Genomic DNA, 18,881 nt, shown 5'->3' with positions numbered 1-18,881 from the left:
CAGCATATGAAGCATTATTAGCACATGTGACAGTCCCCCCTCGAGGTGCATCATCTAAAGAATGAAACAACTGTTTGCAAGATGTGACATGCTTGGAAGCACCACTATCAAAGTACCAGGACTGAGCATCATTAGCAGTAAAGAATACATTACCTTTGGAGGGATCAAATGAGCAATGGACAGCCCATGCCCAATCATCCTGAAGAGCATGTGCATGTGAAGCATCTGCTGGCTCATGGGATTCAATAGCATGTGAGGCATTAACTGTCAATCCTGCTTTCTTTTTCTCCGAAGCAATGCGCTTCTTGCATTCTGAAATGTCATGTCTAGGCTTGTGACAATAGTTGCATCTTTACTTCTTTGACTTACCTGCTGTATTTTTAGATGCATGGGAGGAATTACAGCTGCTATGCGCAGATTTAGGCTTTCCCATAGGCTTGGAAGCCTTGCCTCTTCCTGTCTGCTGTGAAGCAAATGCATGATCAGGAATAATGGCTCGTCTATTAGCTCGACTTTGCTCTTCCTGCAAAAGCAAAGTAACTAGCTGATCAAAAGAATAGTGGTCTGGATTACCCATGGCCACTAATCGAAGGGTTGTAGCAAACCCTTGATATGTATCTGGCAGTCCATTCAATGTGGTACTGACAAGCTGTGAATTTGGCACCACCTCATCAATGTTGGCAAGTTGTTCCATGAGGTCCTTGACCTTTGTCAGGTATGCATCCATAGAGTCACCTTCATTCATGCTGACTTCCTGTAATTGCCTTCTCAAATATGCAACGCGTGCTTTATTGCGAATCTGATAGGGAGAAGCCAATTTATCCCAAGCATCCTTTGCTGTCCTGCAAGACCGGATGTGTGGAATAATGATTCTCTTGCATGATAAAGCAATGCATGAATGTGCATTTGCATCTCTTGCATCCCATCTTGACTGTTCCTGAGTTGGAAGAGTAGTAGCAGGAGTGCTCGAAGATGAGGCATCAGGAGGAGTACCCCCTGCAGAGGGACCAGCAGTAGAGGCAACCACTGTAGCATTGGCTAGCCTCAGATCAACCCTAGAAACAATATTCCACAAATGCTTTGCAACAAGAATATGTTTCATGAGATAAGACCACATTGGATAGTTGGTGCCATCCAACTTATCATCTTCACGAAGAATGCCAAATAGATCTTGATTGTTCCCAGCCATAGCAAATGTGATACCCTGAAAGAGACCTGAAAACTCAAAAGCCTCAAGGCTATCACTGCAAAAAGCTGGCTGTCCAAAAATGACAGCAAATATCTGCAAATTTCCAACCCAAAACAAAGGGCAAATGCATATCTGACCCAAATGTGATTGTGTTAGGCAACGTTCACTGCAAAAACAGCAAATCTGGCAAGCCCCAAATTTAATGAGGGCAAATAGGCCAAACAGAGGGCAAATGCAGAAAAGCCCCAAATTTTGCTGAAATATTGCAAATGTGACCCAATGTATGCGAATCTGACTCAATGTCTTGCAGAAAAGATTCAATGTCTGAAAAGCCGACTCAATGTTCTGCAGAAAAGACTCAATGTCTGAAAATCAGACTCAATGTCCTACAAATGTGACTCAATGTTCTCGAATTTGTCCCAATGTATTGCAATCAAAAGAGAAATTGCAGACAAAATCCCAAAAAAAAAAAAACCTCAAGGCTTGCAACTGCAGAATTAGGACTTGCTGTCCACAAAATGACTGCAAAAGTGCACCTGTTCCAAAGTATAGACCTCAAAATATAGGCTTTCCAAACTGTTGAAAAGTTTGATAAACCTTCAAACAATAAAAGCAAGTTAAGGACAACAAAGATCCTCAAAAACCTCAAATTTTGAGAGAGTCCACACAAGCTGTACGGACAGTTGTTTTGTACTGAACATGTACGATGCAGTTGTAAAAACGTACGGTGCAGGTCTAGTGTACGGTGAATGTACAATTGTACGGATTAGGTACAGAGTTACCTTGTACGGGCAAGTACGTAGTGCAGGTACAGATTTGTACGGATGTACAGCGACGCAGATACGTGATTGTACAGTATAGTGTACGGAGCAGAATGTACGGCAAAAGTACGGATACATGTACGTGAATCCAATGTACGACGCAAGTACGGAGACTGTACGAACCAGTTACTAGACCTTCCGTACGCTTGTACGAAAGATGTACGGCGATGCAGGTACTGTTGTACATCGACACATGTACGGAAATGTACGGTAGGTGTACGGATCGTAGGTACGACATGTGTATGGGCAGCTGGTACGGGAATGTACAGGGACAGGAAGGTGAGTCAACCTCAGCTCTGATACCACTGAAGGATCGAATGAAAGAGAGAGTGCAGGTAGTAAAGAGTCGCACAAGTCTTAGCCGTCACATCAACCAGGATAAATGAAAAAAGGAGTACAAGGTACAAGTACCTAGACCTAGGACTAAGTGTCCTAGGTGTCACATAGGACTAAGTGTCCTATGTGGCCTAAAAGGCACTAACACTACAAGTGCCTATATTTATGCCTACAAGGCACATACCATGGCCTATAGGACATCACTAGAACCACCAGGAGATGGCCTACAGTACGCACACATATACACTTTTTTTGTGTGTGAAAACCATTTGTCATTCTATTATAAGAACAATGAAGGGACAACCAGCTGCAAACGTGTGAAGATGTCATTATATGATAAGAAGGCATGATAATCTACATCCCAGATTGTCGTATAGATGCTTGGAAGAACTAATATTTAGCCAGGGAGGGATCATCAAAGACTTGGCCGATGGTTGTGGTCTTTCCATAGTATCCCTTGTGACCAATGATGGGGACCCAATAGAAAAAATGATCATATCCCTACCCCACAGGATGGAAACCAAACACTTGCCCAAGCAAGAGCTGGGGAACCTAGCGTGAAGCTATTGCTGTAGCAAAAGCAAGAAATCATGAGATTCTGGGCAATGCCAAAACAGATGAGGCTTAGACTCCCGCGAGGATAGACATCGATGGCAACTGATTAGAGCAATATGATGACGAGCTATGATTTGTCCAAATAGAAGAACCCCAAGCATAATTTGCTATAAGAAGAGCTTTTGTTGAAGAGAGTTTTGAAGCCCAAATGTGTTGCAATCTTTTCAGCCACCATCGAGAGGTGTGTATTATAGACCAGATGCGAGTGGCATGACGAGAAGCCCAAGGGGGAGGCAGCAAAACCTTACACAAAGATGCAACCGTCATATCAGCTAATGGTATGCATGGCAAACACTATCATTCAATTGGTGAACTCAATCTTATGAGGTGGTCAAGAATCTCAAGACGAGGTCTGGTTAAAAATCATGGAGCATGTTTGACAATAAATACCATAGGGGCTTATAATGCTGTCCCAATGCATACTATCTAATTGCCGCAGGAAAAGAGATGACCACAATGCACTGAGAGGACAGCCTTGCCGCAGCGAACAACAAAGAGTCAGTGATCTGTAATATCACCTACGAGAATTCCAGTAGCTTTACGATCATGATACAACCAGTAAATAACATGGTGCATTTTTCCCCCAAACCCAAGAGATTTCATAGTCTGTGCAATGGAATCCCATTGTACAGTATCAAAGTCTGTACCAATATCCATCTTGCTCAGTATACTTGGCATATTCAACCCCCCCGTGGATAGGCATTGGCAATATTGTGTGTAATATGTGTGGGGGGAATAAAACCATACTTGGTAGAGTGTAACTCTTCATGCAAAAAGTCCTCAGCTGAAGACTCACACAAATGTTTAGATTGTTTACTTGTCATACAATGAAATATTTTGATATTGTCATTGCTGTCTCCACTTTGGGGACCGTCTCTTGTAATATAAATAGACATGGATTTACCCCCCAACAAAAGTGTGTGTGTGTGTGTGTACTCTCTCAAGTTCGAGATGGAGCAAGATGCAGCCGCTCCTTCCTTGCCAAATTCGTCTCTACCTTCGTTTGTCCCCTTGTGTGTACCTTTGTCTACTCTTGTAACCCTCTCTTTGAACTCCCACTTTCTTGAGGATTTTGTTGTTAGAAATTACCCAACAGAGGGTACGCACAGCGAAAGACTGATAGTAATGCCCAGGAGCTCACACAGTGTGGTGTGGGATGTGGAATCACAAACTTCTTAACTTATGTGCATAAAATAGATGTGCAGACTCATCAATAGACAATGAACCAGCCAGATAGAGAAACCACCAAAATAATATATTTCCGTGCAAAACTATGGACACAATACAAAAGAGATAGATCTTGAGTCCCATTAATGGTGTGGTCCTCTGATCTTACCACAAGGTACTTCTCCTATCTGCTGGCTATCTCTAGACTCGAGCCCGTGTGCTCCTTGTCGAGTGTCTGTAGACTTTCTGTCCAGACTTGATCTCTACACCTTGCTGCCCTGGATGTCAGCCTAGGTGTGCAGCCCTAACTCAGCTTGTCTGCAGCTCTTCAGCCTCCTATACACCTCCTGGATGTAGGCCCTATAGGTACTGATCTGCTGCTCCAGTCTGCTGAGGCTCTGCTGGTCCGGTTGATATGATGATCACAACACCTTGCTGCCCTAGAAGACAGCCAAGGTCCAGCCTCTAGGGAACTCAGCCTGCAGCGCACCTTCCACTCTCCTTCACCCCCAGTGTGAGGCCCAAGGGAGTGGCTTTTGGCTGCTCCTGTCTGCTTCTGAACTTGCTGGATAGTTGGATGTAGAATGAGGCCAAGAGCCTCTGCTTTTATAGGCCCTAACGGGCTGGCAAAAAACCGACCAGTCAGGCTGCCTATGGCCGACCCAAACAGGCCGACCAGGCCCTGACCTGGTCTGCCTATAAATGCCCCTTTGGGGCCCTCTTTTCTAGGGCCTTTGGCCCACACTTAAAGGCTGGGTCCAGCCCCTAGTTCTGCCCAATATCTGGCCTGGTTGGCTGGCTCCAACCAGCCCTAACCAGCCAGTTCTATGGCAGACACTCCTGCTGATTCCCCCCGCCATTAATGCGCCATGTGCTGGTCTTGCTGCTGCCGATACCTATTGCAAGCGCCTCTTCTTCTGGATCACCACGCAATCATGCTCCTCATCATATTTTTTCTGCCAGGGCAGATGCAAGACATCCTGTCCCCGCCATCTCCCTTTCACAAAGGTGTCTTCTGATGCAGCCATGCTGATCTCTCGAGGTAATTCACTCTTTGTTGTCTGACTAGCACCCACATAGCAGCCAGGATGCTGCCCATGTGGCACTCCCTTGAACCCTAGGTTCACCCCCCCATGCTCTCCTCATTTGGGGGTTACAGATTGGGAGGTGACCTTTCCAACACCCCCTCTCAGTGACACATCTTGGCCCAATGCCAACACGTCGATGACGATGCTCCAGTAACTCCTTGGTCGTAGTCCTCTGGAATTTTTCAATGTCAAAATCTTTTCCTGGCTTTTCATCCAGTGGCTCCTGCTCCACCAGGTCTGGTTTTACTTCTGCACACCATCCCGGTCCACACTTCCATCTCTGGTAGCACCTCCTGGCACCACCATCTTCAGTCATGTTACTGCCTTCGAACTCGAGCAATCCAGCCATCACGATCTTCCAGTTGTACCCCCCATAATGAGTGAACAACCTGGAGTCTTCCCGACACCATACATGCTCTGAGGGTCTGTTTCAACCCGTCCTTCCTTTGGCAAGGTCTACAACAAAAGTACATCTCCAGATAACCTGGACCGGCTCCCACACCTGTAAGCCTCCTACTTGGGCTCTGATACCATGTTAGAAATTACCCAACAGAGGGTACGCACAGCGGAAGACTGATAGTAATGCCCAAGAGCTCACACAGTGTGGTGTGGGATGTGGAATCACAAACTTCTTAACTTATGTGCATAAAATAGATGTGCAGACTCATCAATAGACAATGAACCAGCCAGATAGAGAAACCACCAAAATAATATATTTCCATGCAAAACTATGGACACAATACAAAAGAGATAGATCTTGAGTCCCACCAATGGTGTGGTCCTCTGATCTTACCACAAGGTACTTATCCTATCTGCTGGCTATCTCTAGACTCGAGCCCGTGTGCTCCTTGTCGAGCGTCTGTACACTTTCTGTCTAGACTTGATCTCTACACCTTGCTGCCCTGGATGTCAGCCTAGGTTTGCAGCCCTAACTCAGCTTGTCTGCAGCTCTTCAGCCTCCTATACACCTCCTGGATGTAGGCCCAGTATGCTGAGGCTCTGCTGGTCCAGATGATATGATGATCACAACACCTTGCTGCCCTAGAAGACAACCAAGGTCCAGCCTCTAGGGAACTCAGTCTGCAGCTCACCTTCCACTCTCCTTCACCCCCAGTGTAAGGCCCAAGGGAGTGGCTTCTGGCTGCTCCTATCTGCTCCTGAACTTGCTGGATAGTTGGATGCAGAATGAGGCCAAGAGCCTCTGCTTTTATAGGCCCTAAGGGGCTGGCAAAAAACCGACCAGTCAGGCTGCCTATGGCCGACCCAAACAGGCCGACCAGGCCCTAACCTGGTCTGCCTATAAATGCCGCTTTGGGGCCCTCTTTTCTAGGGCCTTTGGCCCACACTCAAAGGCGTCCAGCCCCTAGTTCTGCCCAATATCTGGCCTGGTTGGCTGGCTCCAACCAGCCCTAACCAGCCAGTTCTATGGCAGACACTCCTGCTGATTCCCCCCGCCATTAATGCGCCCTGTGCTGGTCTTGCTTCTGTGGACACCTATTGCAAGCGCCTCTTCTTCTGGATCACCACGCAATCATGCTCCTCATCATATTTTTTCTGCCAGGGCAGATGCAAGACATCCTGTCCCCGCCATCTCCCTTTCACAAAGGTGTCTTCTGACGCAGCCATGCTCATCTCTCCAGGTAATTCACTCTTTGTTGTCTGACTAGGACCCACATGGCAGCCAGGATGCTGCCCATGTGGCACTCCCTCAAACCCTAGGTTCACCCCCTCGCATGCTCTCCTCATTTGGGGGCTTACAGATGGGGAGGTGACCTTTCCAACACCCCCTCTTAACGACACCTCTCGGCCCAATGCCAACACGTCGATGACGATGCTCCAGTAACTCCCTGGTCGTAGTCCTCTGGAATTTTTCAATGTCAAAATCTTTTCCTGGCTTTTCATCAAGTGGCTCGTGCTCCACAAGGTCTGGTTCCGCTTCCACACACCATCCCGGTACACAGGTCCATCTCTGGTAGCACCTCCTGGCACCACCATCAGTCATCACGATCTTCCAGTTGTCCCCCTCATAATGAGTGAACAACCTGGAGTCTTCCCGGCACTATGCACTGAGGGTCTGTTTCAACCCGTCCTTCCTTTGGCAAGGTCTGCAACAAAAGTACGTCTCCAGATAACCTGGACCGTGAACTTTAAACGCACCTGACTGAACCTGAGTCACCCTTCTTCTCGCAAGGGCAGAATCCTCGAGTCGTGGAAGTCGATTCCCAAGAGCTTCTGAATCGGGGTCGTCCTTCAGCAAGGTCCCTGCCTTCAGGCTCCCACACCTGTGAGCCTCCTACTTGGGCTCTGATACCATGTTAAAAATTACCCAACAGAGGGTACGCACAGCGGAAGGCTGATAGTAATGCCCAGGAGCTCACACAGTGTGGTGTGGGATGTGGAATCACAAACTTCTTAACTTATGTGCATAAAATAGATGTGTAGACTCATCAATAGACAATGAACCAGCCAGATAGAGAAACCACCAAAATAATATATTTCCGTGCAAAACTATGGACACAATACAAAAGAGATAGATCTTGAGTCCCACCAATGGTGTGGTCCTCTGATCTTATCACAAGGTACTTCTCCTATCTGCTGGCTATCTCTAGACTCGAGCCCGTGTGCTCCTTGTTGAGCGTCTGTAGACTTTTTGTCCAGACTTGATCTCTACACCTTGCTGCCCTGGATGTCAGCCTAGGTGTGCAGCCCTAACCCAGCTCGTCTGCAGCTCTTCAGCCTCCTATACACCTCCTGGATGTAGGCCCTATAGGTACTGATCTGCTGCTCCAGTCTGCTGAGGCTTTGCTGGTCCAGATGATATGATGATCACAACACCTTGCTGCCCTAGAAGACAGCCAAGGTCCAGCCTCTAGGGAACTCAGTCTGCAGCTCACCTTCCACTCTCCTTTTCCCCCAGTGTGAGGCCCAAGGGAGTGGCTTCTGGCTGCTCCTGTCTGCTGCTGAACTTGCTGGATAGTTGGATGTAGAATGAGGCCAAGAGCCTCTGCTTTTATAGGCCCTAAGGGGCTGGGAAAAAACCGACCAGTCAGGCTGCCTATGGCCGACCCAAACAGGCCGACCAGGCGCTGACCTGGTCTGCCTATAAATGCCCCTTTGGGGCCCTCTTTTCTAGGGCCTTTGGCCCACACTTAAAGGCTGGGTCCAGCCCCTAGTTCGGCCTAATATCTGGCCTGGTTGGCTGGCTCCAACCAGCCCTAACCAGCCAGTTCTATGGCAGACATCCTGCTGATTCCCCCTGCCATTAATGCACCATGTGCTGGTCTTGCTTCTGCGGACACCTATTGCAAGCGCCTCTTCTTCTGGATCACCACGCAATCATGCTCCTCATCATATTTTTTCTGCCAGGGCAGATGCAAGACATCCTGTCGACGGATGTCAGCCTAGGTGTGCAGCCCTAACTCAGCTTGTCTGCAGCTCTTCAGCCTCCTATACACCTCCTGGATGTAGGCCCTATAGGTACTGATCTGCTGCTCCAGTTTGCTGAGGCTTTGCTGCTCCAGATGATATGATGATCACAACACCTTGCTGCCCTAGAAGACAACCAAGGTCCAGCCGCTAGGGAACTCAATCTGCAGCTCACCCTCCACTCTCCTTCCCCCAGTGAGGCCCAAGGGAGTGGCTTCTGGCTGCTCCTGTCTGCTCCTGAACTTACTGGATAGTTGGATGTAGAATGAGGCCAAGAGCCTCTGCTTTTATAGGCCCTAAGGGGCTGGCAAAAAACCGACCAGTCAGGCTGCCTATGGCCGACCCAAACACGCTGACCAGGCCCTGACCTGGTCTGCCTATAAATGCCCCTTTGGGCCCTCTTTTCAAGGGCCTTTGGCCCAGACTTAAAGGCTGGGTCCAGCCCCTAGTTCTGCCCAATATCTGGCCTGGTTGGCTGGCTCCAACCAGCCCTAACCAGCCAGTTCTATGGCAGACACTCCTGCTGATTCCCTCCGCCATTAATGCGCCATGTGCTGGCCTTGCTGCTGTGGACACCTATTGCAAGCGCCTCTTCTTTTGGATCACCACGCAATCATGCTCCTTATCAGATCCTTTCTGCCAGGGCAGATGCCAGACATCCTGTCCCCGGCATCTCCCTTTCACAAAGGTGTCTTCTTACGCAGCCATGCTGATCTCTCTAGGTAATTCACTCTTTGTTGTCTGACTAGCACCCACATGGCAGCCAGGATGCTGCCCATGTGGCATTCTCTCAAACCCTAGGTTCACCCCCCCACCCCCCATGCTCTCCTCATTTGGGGGCTTACAGATGGGGAGGTGACCTTTCCAACATTTGTACATCTTCCTTCGCTTGCCTTGAACGCTCCGGTGAGCCTCATGCTGAGTTCAGGTTCCAGCCTAAACTACTACTTTCTAAAGAAGAGGGCAGCAGTTTAATGTTTCCGTTCAGCTTGATAACTTACAAAAATTTGATTTCGGCAGCTTTCCTTCAACGTCTCAGCGGCTGGACCTCCTTTGTCGTCTGTGTGAGGTGTCTGTCTTTACTTTTTGGGGCGAATTATGATGGCCTCTATGTTACGAGAATGGTCGTCAGCAGCCATTGGAACAAATAAGACGGAATCCTTTATTTTCCTCAGCAAGGGTTTTTTTATGCTTGTTGTATCAATGTGGATACCGTATATCCGTTGGTTAGCTTGGCAGGAATCCATGGCGTTGGCTATTTTGCATATTTTATGCCTTGGGATTCCCTATTTGACCCGGTGCAGAATCTCCTACATTATTGTTTTGTTTGGGTCACCCTGAAAGCGTTACCAGTACCTCTTCTCCCGTGCATTTTGGGGAGGGTGCTCCAACTTCCGAAGCGGGGTTTTTTTAGTCCTGAGTAGGGACATCCAAATTTGCATTCTCTGGGATATTGAGCAGCCCGTATCTTCTTTTTGGATCTTGATTATGGCTTGGCGCATCCATTTCCTATTCCTTTATCTTTTGCTTCTTTCCCAAATGCATGTGACAAGCATTGTCAAGTTGGTCATATTTTGTTTGGAGCTGCTCCTTACACTCATGCCCATTTGGCAATGTTAAGAGATCCCTGTCTGTCCCTTGGGCTTCTACTCCTGTCCTGTCAGACAAGGTGCAAAAGGCACAAGTGACAATGCCTCGTGTGGAGCATTACTCAAGGACTGAAGTAGAGATTTGCAAAAGGTAATGTGCTAAGAAGCCCTGCAACCAACACACCAGGCTGACTTGATTAAGCTGACGCATGCATCTCCGAATTGTAGTGGCAGGTCACAACAAATTCCTACTCATTTTGAGCTAAGTTTACTGTTATATAAGGATGATTATGGGTAGTAGGAGCATTTGCGACTGCAAGACCCTTGTTGCTGTTTTTTCTTTCTTCGAAGCAATTAGCTTGCGACAGTCAGAGATGCCATGGCCGAGCCTCTTGCAATAATTAGAGAGGTTCTTCTTCTTCCCATCAGCAAGAGAAGAAGATGATGAGGTGCCAGATGAAGTTTTGGGCTTGCTGTAGATTTTCCCCCCTTTGCCTTTGCCACGGTGATTGGTGGCAAAGGTCTGATATGCATGAATAGAAGCAGCTATGTTTTGAAGACTCTGCTCCTCTTGCATTAGTAGGGCAACAAGTTGATTGAAGCTATAGTGTTTGGGGTTACTCATGGCCACAAGCCTCAAGGTCGTAGCAAATCCCTGGTAGAGTCAGTGAGTCCATCAAGTGTCGTGGACGGACAATCTCATTAACATTGATGAGCTGCTCTCTAAAATCCTTAATCTTGGTGAGATAGGTATCCCCTTCGTTCATCTTAACATTATCCAGCTGCTTGCGTAAATAGGCAACCCAGGCCTCATTGCGAATTTGCTAGAGACTGGACAAAGTGTCCCATGTATCCTTGTCTGTCTTGCAAGACTGAATGTGAGGTATAACCTCCCTCTTGCTATTCATAGCAATTACTGCATGTGCCTTTGCATCTCTGTGATCCCAACGAATCGGTTTCGGTGTGGGAGGGTCTACAGCAGACACTGTAGGAGTAGTGGTAGATGAACTAAAAGTGGCTGCCGTGGCAGTAGGTGCCTATCGTAACCCCCTAGTTGAGTTGGTGGTGCAGCCCAACTAGGGGTTCCTAGTTGGTGAGGCTAGGTGGGGGTAGGTGGAGGGCTGGTAGAGCTAGGCGAGGGTAGGTGGGGCTAAGCGGACGCGGTAGAGGAAAAGCAAGGGTCAAGGAGCTGCAACGGGCAGCGGGGCGGAGCAGAGGTAGGCGCAGAACAGAGGCGGGCGGAGCAGGAGGAGGGAGGTGGGAAGAGCCGAGGTGGGCAACTAGAGCGACAAGTGGGAAGAGCAGAGGAGCAGATGCGGGAGGCGCAAGAGTACAAGTCGGAGGGGGGGGGGAGAGAGAGAGAGAGAGAGAGAGAGAGAGAGAGAGAGAGAGAGAAGTAGAAGTAGAATTTATTATAGTCCTCGGGGGGCCAAAAATTACCCATGGGACCTAATCCTTAGTAGAGTTTTCAACTTCTTGACGGTACGAAAAAAGACGAGTGACAAAAGACCCCAACACTGCCGGAGAGGCAGTGGAGAGAAATGATGAGAGCTGTGTGGTGTCTACGAGTATCTGCTGGTAATCATCCTTGATATGTGCATATTTGGGGCATTGTAGGGCTACATGTGCCTCTATCTCGACTGTCTGTGAATCACTAAATCTGCGAACTCTGGCATGTCGTGGCAAATTCAGCCAAGCTCCTTTCATTATGGCCAAGGTATGTGACCGTGTGTGGAATCTGGCAATATTCCTGCGATAAGAGAAGAGGGATGGGAGTGCTGATGTATGGCTGAGCAGAGGCATCTGATTCATAAATGATGACCAGCTAGAGAGAGAGAGAGAGAGAGAGAGAGAGAGAGAGAGAGAGAGCATTCCAGCTACCATAGATGATTTATTAGACACTTTGCTGATATTGCAGCCCTGTTACATGATTTGACAAAAAAGGTTGAAGTTTTCAGATGGGGAGAGCGGCAAAGGACAACTATCAACACTTTCAAAGAAAAGTTAACAATTGAGCCAGTGCTTGTTGTTCCAGACTTACACAAATCTTTTGATGTGGATTGTCATGCATGTGGAGAGTGTGTGGGAGCTGTTCTTCACTAGGATGGTTGTGCTGTGGTCATAGTGCCTCAAAAGGCGTTTCAGGGCCCCCAAAACAGCACACCATTTTCGGCACCATTTAACGGTGTTTTGGGGAGCTCTATTTTTGCCCCAAATTTTGTGTGGCATTTTTTTGCATCGCGATGCATTGTTTTTTGCTCCTTTTGCTTGGCGCGTTTGCCGTTGCTCTCTAGCTCTCAGCCTTCAGCCTGCCCTTGCCCTCAACCCTTAGCCCTCAGTCTTGTTCCTTTGCTTCAGCCTTCTTCCTCCTCTCATCCTACTTTAGCCTTCAGCTTGCTCATCCCTTGCTTCTCTCCCATACCTTACTTTAGCCTTCCTCTTCCTCTGCTCTCCTTTGCTTCAACGTTCTTCCCCTCGTTTGCTTGAGCATGCTATCCTTTGCTCCAGCCTTCTTCCTCCTCTGCTGACTGCTCATCAGTTGCTTCTTCTCTCCTTTGCTTCAGCATCCAGCCTGCTTGTAGCCTCTCCAATCTAGCTTGCTTGTAGCCTCTCCAAGTTTCAATTTCTAGAATAGCTCTAGAATACGCTGTCTATCCTTAAGTTCACTCATAGGTCACATGGCTCTGGATCCATTTGGCGATATGTAGAGAAATTGGGGAGCTTTGAAGGGTTTGGTGGTTGTAAAAAATGGAAATGCATATTATGGGGGATGGACTAAACGGGGAGTATCACCCCTGTGAAGGACCATCTTGCCCATGTGTTTAACAAATATGTAGGGCCATGCCCCCATGTTCCTCAAGATGTTAAGGATAGCCTTGGAGGGTGGAGGCGAAAGTGTTTGGCTGTTCCCAAAGAGCAAGATTCTATGGAGCCATTGGATGAGGAGGAATCTTGTTCAAGTCAAGCAGTGGCAACAAAGAGGGGTAGAGATGCAAAGTCAGAGAGTCACCATTTCTCCCCCCCCTCTATGTTGGCTATGCTTGCAAAGAAGAATCCTTTGCTAGCGGATGTATCACAAGACACTCTTCCATCGCCTAGAAATGTGTACGAAAGGCCTACATCCAAGCTTTCAAAAGCAGGCAATGGCAGAGGCAACTAGAGAGCTCACCTGGTTGTTCATACAGTGTGCCATTCCCTTTCATGTAGTCAATAGAAATCAATAGAGGAAGAACATAAGGGCCATCAACTGCATTGGATGTGAGTGGGAAGGTCCTTCATCTGAGGCTTTGCGGGTACAAGAGCTCAAGTGAAAAGAGCATGCATAGAAGTGAGCTAGAGCCCTTGAAGGAAACATGGAAGAAGCATGGTTCCACTATATTGTGTGATGGATGGTTAGATCTACGTAGGCAAAATGTGTACAATGTTTTAGCATCTTGCTGCAAAGGCACTTTTTGAAAGCCATTGATACCTCGCTCCCAAGTTTCACAATTGCAGGTGTATTTATTTAGGGTCACATGCAAATAGGGCAGAATATTGTGCAAGTAGTGACAGATAATGGGAGCAATTGTAAGTCCATGGGCTCTATGCTAGAGGATGAGTTTGCAGCCATTGTGTGGACCCCTTGTGCATCACATGGGCTCGACTTATTGATTGAGAACATAGGTAAGTTACAATGGGTTGATTCCATCTTTCGCATTGCACGAAGCATGGTAAAGTTTGTGAAGAAGAGGCCAAAATTTTTGAACATACTTCGGGCCTACAGTAGTATTAAGGTACTGCAGCCTGCATCCACTAGATTTGCATATATTGCTTGAGAGACTTCTGCAAGCTCACAGGGAGTTGGTACGCGTTGTGTACTCAGATGAGTGGCTATCGTGGGATGAGAGAAAGAAAGAAAGAAAGAAAGAAAGTCTATTAATGTCCACTGGAGACCAAAAGGTCTATGGGACAACAAGAAACCCTCTAGTACATCTGCTTTAGGGAGGGCACATGGCAGCTCCCAAGGAGTGCAAAAAGCAACCCACATTATTCTAGAGTACCTGGGTATGGCTTGTTTATGATAATTCAGTTGGTTGCATAAAAAGGAATTCAAGCTTAGCTGGAATCGGAATTGAAGCACTTGAGCACTCCTCCATACAAAGAAGAGAAAAATTGTTTGAGTACCTTTGAGCTAGAGCGGTTGTTATATTGTCATTGCAATCTCCACCTCCTTGATAAGAATGCCAAGCACCTGGAGCCTTCTTAGGTGAATGTGGATAAGATTGACATCGAGAAGTTGAAGTTTATCCAAGAGATCCAATAGAATGAGCGTGATGTGTACACCTTGCTTTATGAAGAGTTGACAGCATTGACCCGCACCCATCGCTCTTCCATTCACTCTCAGAGCCAGAGATCGAGGGGGGGATCAGTCACTATCACTTCAGTAGAGCCATAGGAGTAGGATCCTCTCCTATCTTCATCTGAGGCTGATACTCAGGAGTTGGAGAAGACAGATGACTCCATGGATGCCGATGATCTTGAGGAGTGTTTTTCAGAGCATCCTACTGCACTTACCTCTCGGATTTTATCATATTTTTGGATCCGATATGGATCATGTTTTGTATTGACTACATCATTGATTGTAGTACTTATATAACTCCAGGATTTTGTCATGTGACTTTTTGAGGCTTCAGCCTAGGCCCTAGATTTTGTAATGTCTTCATTAATCATATATGTATGACACCGTTTCCACCGTTTCTTCCGATGGCCAAAATTCCAAAATATTGTTTCCCACTGTGCTCCGTTTGCCCATTTCTGAAACTTGTTGGAACTATGGTTGTGGCCTACGAGAGTTGGAGACTGCGTGATGCTGAGCGTATATGTGTACTTATGAGAGAGATTCTGGTTGAGGGAGGCTGGTTGCTTAAGGCCAGCACTCATAGGCAGCGAAGACTCACCCCGAGATCACAAGATACTTACGTGTAACACAACTCAAATACATGTGCTTACTTAAATTTAAAATGGGCAACTCAGATCTGAAAGAGAACTCAGATGGAGAGCCAAGACAGAATAGATATGTAGGAATATACTTGCCAACATATGTACCAACACATCTAGAAACAATCCCTGAGGTAAAACAAGGCTCTGTTTTCTGCACCCTGTGAAGGAAACTCCTCTTTTGCCATGTGCCTCTGTATAGGCTTCAGTAGCTGCTCGTGCCTTGCTCCCTTTGATATGCGCTGATTATACTACAGATAAAGCTCCCTTTGCTGCACCACTTTATGCTCTCCAACAGTGTGTAGATCTGTACCTAGTGTGTTGCAGATAGCTGACTGGCTGCCCCGCAAGTAGTGTTGATTAGATCCCTGATTCTCCCTCTGCTCCTCACCCAAATATGTGGCCTGCAGGTGGGACTACAAGAATAACTGGACCCCTGCAATGCCCTATTTATAGGGCTGAATGCCCTCTGGATCAGACGATCTCCCTGATCTGGCCCACCAGTTCTTGACCAGATCAGCCAACCTGCCCAGGTGCATCCCCCCTGGTTTTTGGCTGTCCACAGACTGGTCTTTTGCTGATGAGTCTACACCTATAAGTGGCCCCCTGCAGGCTCCTTTTCTGGGAATTGGCCTGCTGCCCTGGACCTGTATCTGCTGCTGTACCTGTTGTACAGCCCGCCTTTTGCTGTACCTGATGTACAGACTTGCTACACCTACTGTCGCTGCCGACGAGGTACTGTCACAGCCCTTTTTTGGGTGCTTTCCTTGCTACGCACTGTAGCAAGTTCTGTGCACTCTGCTTGGGCTAGTGGCTAGGCTCTTTCCAGCTGTGCAGCCAGCCCATGAAGACAGATTTTGATGGCCCTTTGGGCTGCCTCAAATAAACCCGAAACAGGATCTGTCTGCTGTTTATGTGGCAGCCATCTTGCTGCCCACATTGCAGCCTTGGTCCATCCCCCTTCTACGCTGTGCAGATGTGTGGACCCCTTGATCTCTCCTCATTTCAGGGCTCACAGGTGGGGTATTGACCCTATATCTCCAACAGCAGTGCCACATGGCACCTCTATAAACCTAATCGCTACCTGCTGCCTGCTGCCTGGTTCACACATTCACCTCCTGCATTGAGTCCTGTGATTGCTAGTAGTTGCGAACCCATCACAATCAGTATCAAACTTGCACTGCTGCTCGCCTACAAGTAAATTGTAGAATTGCAACTCTTTTCCATTTCTACAATTAGAACCTTCAAAGGGGTCCACCCAAATCACTATCCTATGTACAGATTACAAAGCACCTGTGAAGCACCAGATCCATGACAACAGTTTGCAGGGATAAACTGAGCTAGAGGCTCTCAACAAAGGAATCTGCAGGGTTTCTTTTTGGGCAACATGGATAGGCACCACGCAATTCGGATTTTCTTGCCCCACATATTTACATTATGGTGTTTGAAGCTCTTTGTTGGGACACTTTAGGGGCACTCATTTGGGCAACAATCGTTATTTCTATGTCAGTTAAGTTTTTCTACAATTTAAAGATACTAGTCCCTACCTTGAATGTTGTATTGAGATATTGAGCTATTCTCTATTCTGGTCATCATTATGCAGAAGGGGGGAGATGTGTGCCGATGCATGTGTCTCATGTCACCCGTGGCTGTGGTGATTTACTTTAGTTTGTCTATTCTATATTCTATGTAAACTGCATCCTTCTCTGGTACTTGATATTTTAAGAGTCGATATTGATATATCATATTACCTGGCTTTACATGGAAGAAGTAGCTTTGATGGATGGGGATGATGTGAAAGGATATAGGCTGTCATGTGGTCATAAGGAAAACAATGGTGCGGTTGATATAGTAGTAAAATGCTTGTTGCATGTAAGCCTAGCATAAAGCTAACCTTTTTCTTTTCTTTGGGGGCGGGAGGCGGGGGGGGGGGGGGGAGTTGAGAATGCTAACATTCATACTTTTTTCTTGGGTGTCCTGTTCAGGTGAAAATTGGTCTACGAGTTCTGACAAGACCTGTGGCTGATACACTACCAACGATTTACAGGAATTTAGGCTCAAACTACAGTGAAAGAGTTTTGCCATCCATAATTCATGAAACTTTGAAAGCAGTAGTAGCCCAATACAATGCAAGCCAGTTGATCACTCAGCGTGAGGTAGAAAGTTTAGAGTTTTATCATGGCTTAAATATATGGATTGAATCATGCCATTTTTTTTAAAAGTTGGCATATTATTTGGTACTATATGCTGTCATGGTACATGCCAGGCTATGTTATACACAACAAGAACTGGACTAGCTATTATGAACAGTGTTCATTTGCATATCTAAGGTTTTGTGCAGGCTGTCAGTAGAGAAATAAGGAAGATTTTAACAGAGCGGGCAGCAAACTTCAACATAGCTCTGGATGATGTTTCAATCATAAATCTTACATTTGGGAAAGAATTCACAGCTGCTATTGAGGCAAAGCAGGTGGCTGCTCAAGAAGCAGAGAGAGCAAAGTTTATAGTCGACAAAGCTGAACAGGATAAGAGAAGTGCCGTTGTCCGTGCTCAGGTGAGTGCTAGAGTATCTTGTCCCTTTTTTTTTTTCCCCAAGAGAGAGAGTATCTTGTCCTAGTTCATGAGATGTGCATATGGGGGTCTTTTTTTTTCTAAGCTAGCGTTTTGATTACTGTGTGGCTTGGAAGGTTGAAGAAATGAATGCTTTGTTTTCATGTGAATAGGGAGAGGCAAAGAGTGCTGAACTCATCGGAGAAGCTATATCCAATAATCCAGCTTTTATCACCCTCAGAAAAATTGAAGCCGGCAGGGAGATAGCCAATACCATTGCTAACTCGGGAAATAAAGTGCTTTTGAGCTCGGATGGTCTGTTGCTTAACCTCCATGAATTGAACATTGGAGATGGAGGAGTTCCCTCTCGCAAATGACATAGAATAGCTTGGTTGAGAAGGGCAGAGGTGCCTTTTGCGGAACTGTAGTCCCCTCTATTTGCAAAATTTCTGCCTAGTTTTGGAAGGGGTTGTGACTCGTTAAGAAGCTTGGAATATTTTTATAAATGAAGCTATTGTAACTGCATGTGAAGCCTACATTTTTTGGCTGCCCCATCGATTTCAGGTCAACTAGGAACAGCTACATGTCAATTTCATGGAACGGGCAGTGATCTACATATCAAATGATACAAGGAATGAGTCAAAAGATTGAAGTCACAGGCGTTGGTCAATTAATTAAGTCCATTTCCTGATGCACCGCAATTATACTCGCAAAAGTATACTTCAGCCTTCATGGATATCCTTCGTTATGTTTTCTTAACTGTGTGCTCTGCTATATTTAACTGAATGTTTTAGAACCAAGGAGACTCGGTGTTAGCTATTCGGTAGTCATTTTCCTTGAGAATAGGAGGAAAGGACTCAGGCAAAGGAAGAAGTCGTAGGCTTGGGAAAAAGAAAGCTGTTTTGCCTGATTTAATGGTTAATTAAGTGCTTTAATAGTTTATTAAGGCTGCACTGATAGTGCTGGAGTTTAATAATAGAGTGTTAGGCAACTGAGGCAATGAGCAGGGAAATCTTCATGCAAGGGATTTCCATCCTTTTGGGTACCATTGTCATGATCAGAAATACTGTTAATATTTTCTTATAGCCCTGCTTTATTAAAAACCATTTGCCTCTGGTGGTAC

At 46.6% G+C, this 18,881-nt stretch overlaps 1 protein-coding gene across 1 annotated transcript in view; it reads left to right on the top strand.

Moving 5' to 3' along the window:
• Positions 1-18,305, top strand: part of LOC147882922 (prohibitin-1, mitochondrial-like) — a 41,631-nt gene extending 23,326 nt beyond the window's left edge. The window contains exons 3-5 of the mRNA XM_087400550.1: positions 17,194-17,364; positions 17,550-17,762; positions 17,932-18,305. Coding sequence (XP_087256676.1) covers positions 17,194-17,364; positions 17,550-17,762; positions 17,932-18,135 — 588 coding nt within the window. The 3' untranslated portion in view covers positions 18,136-18,305. The remainder of the gene's footprint in view (positions 1-17,193; positions 17,365-17,549; positions 17,763-17,931) is intronic.
• Positions 18,306-18,881: the final 576 nt, after the last annotated feature.

Source organism: Dipteris shenzhenensis, chromosome 29, assembly GCF_047967505.1.
Source record: "Dipteris shenzhenensis isolate YYH24624 ecotype China chromosome 29, Dip_SZ_1.0, whole genome shotgun sequence".
Classification (NCBI taxonomy): Eukaryota; Viridiplantae; Streptophyta; class Polypodiopsida; order Gleicheniales; family Dipteridaceae; genus Dipteris; species Dipteris shenzhenensis.
Note: the sequence above shows the minus strand (reverse complement) of the source record. Positions and strands in the feature narration are given on the sequence as shown.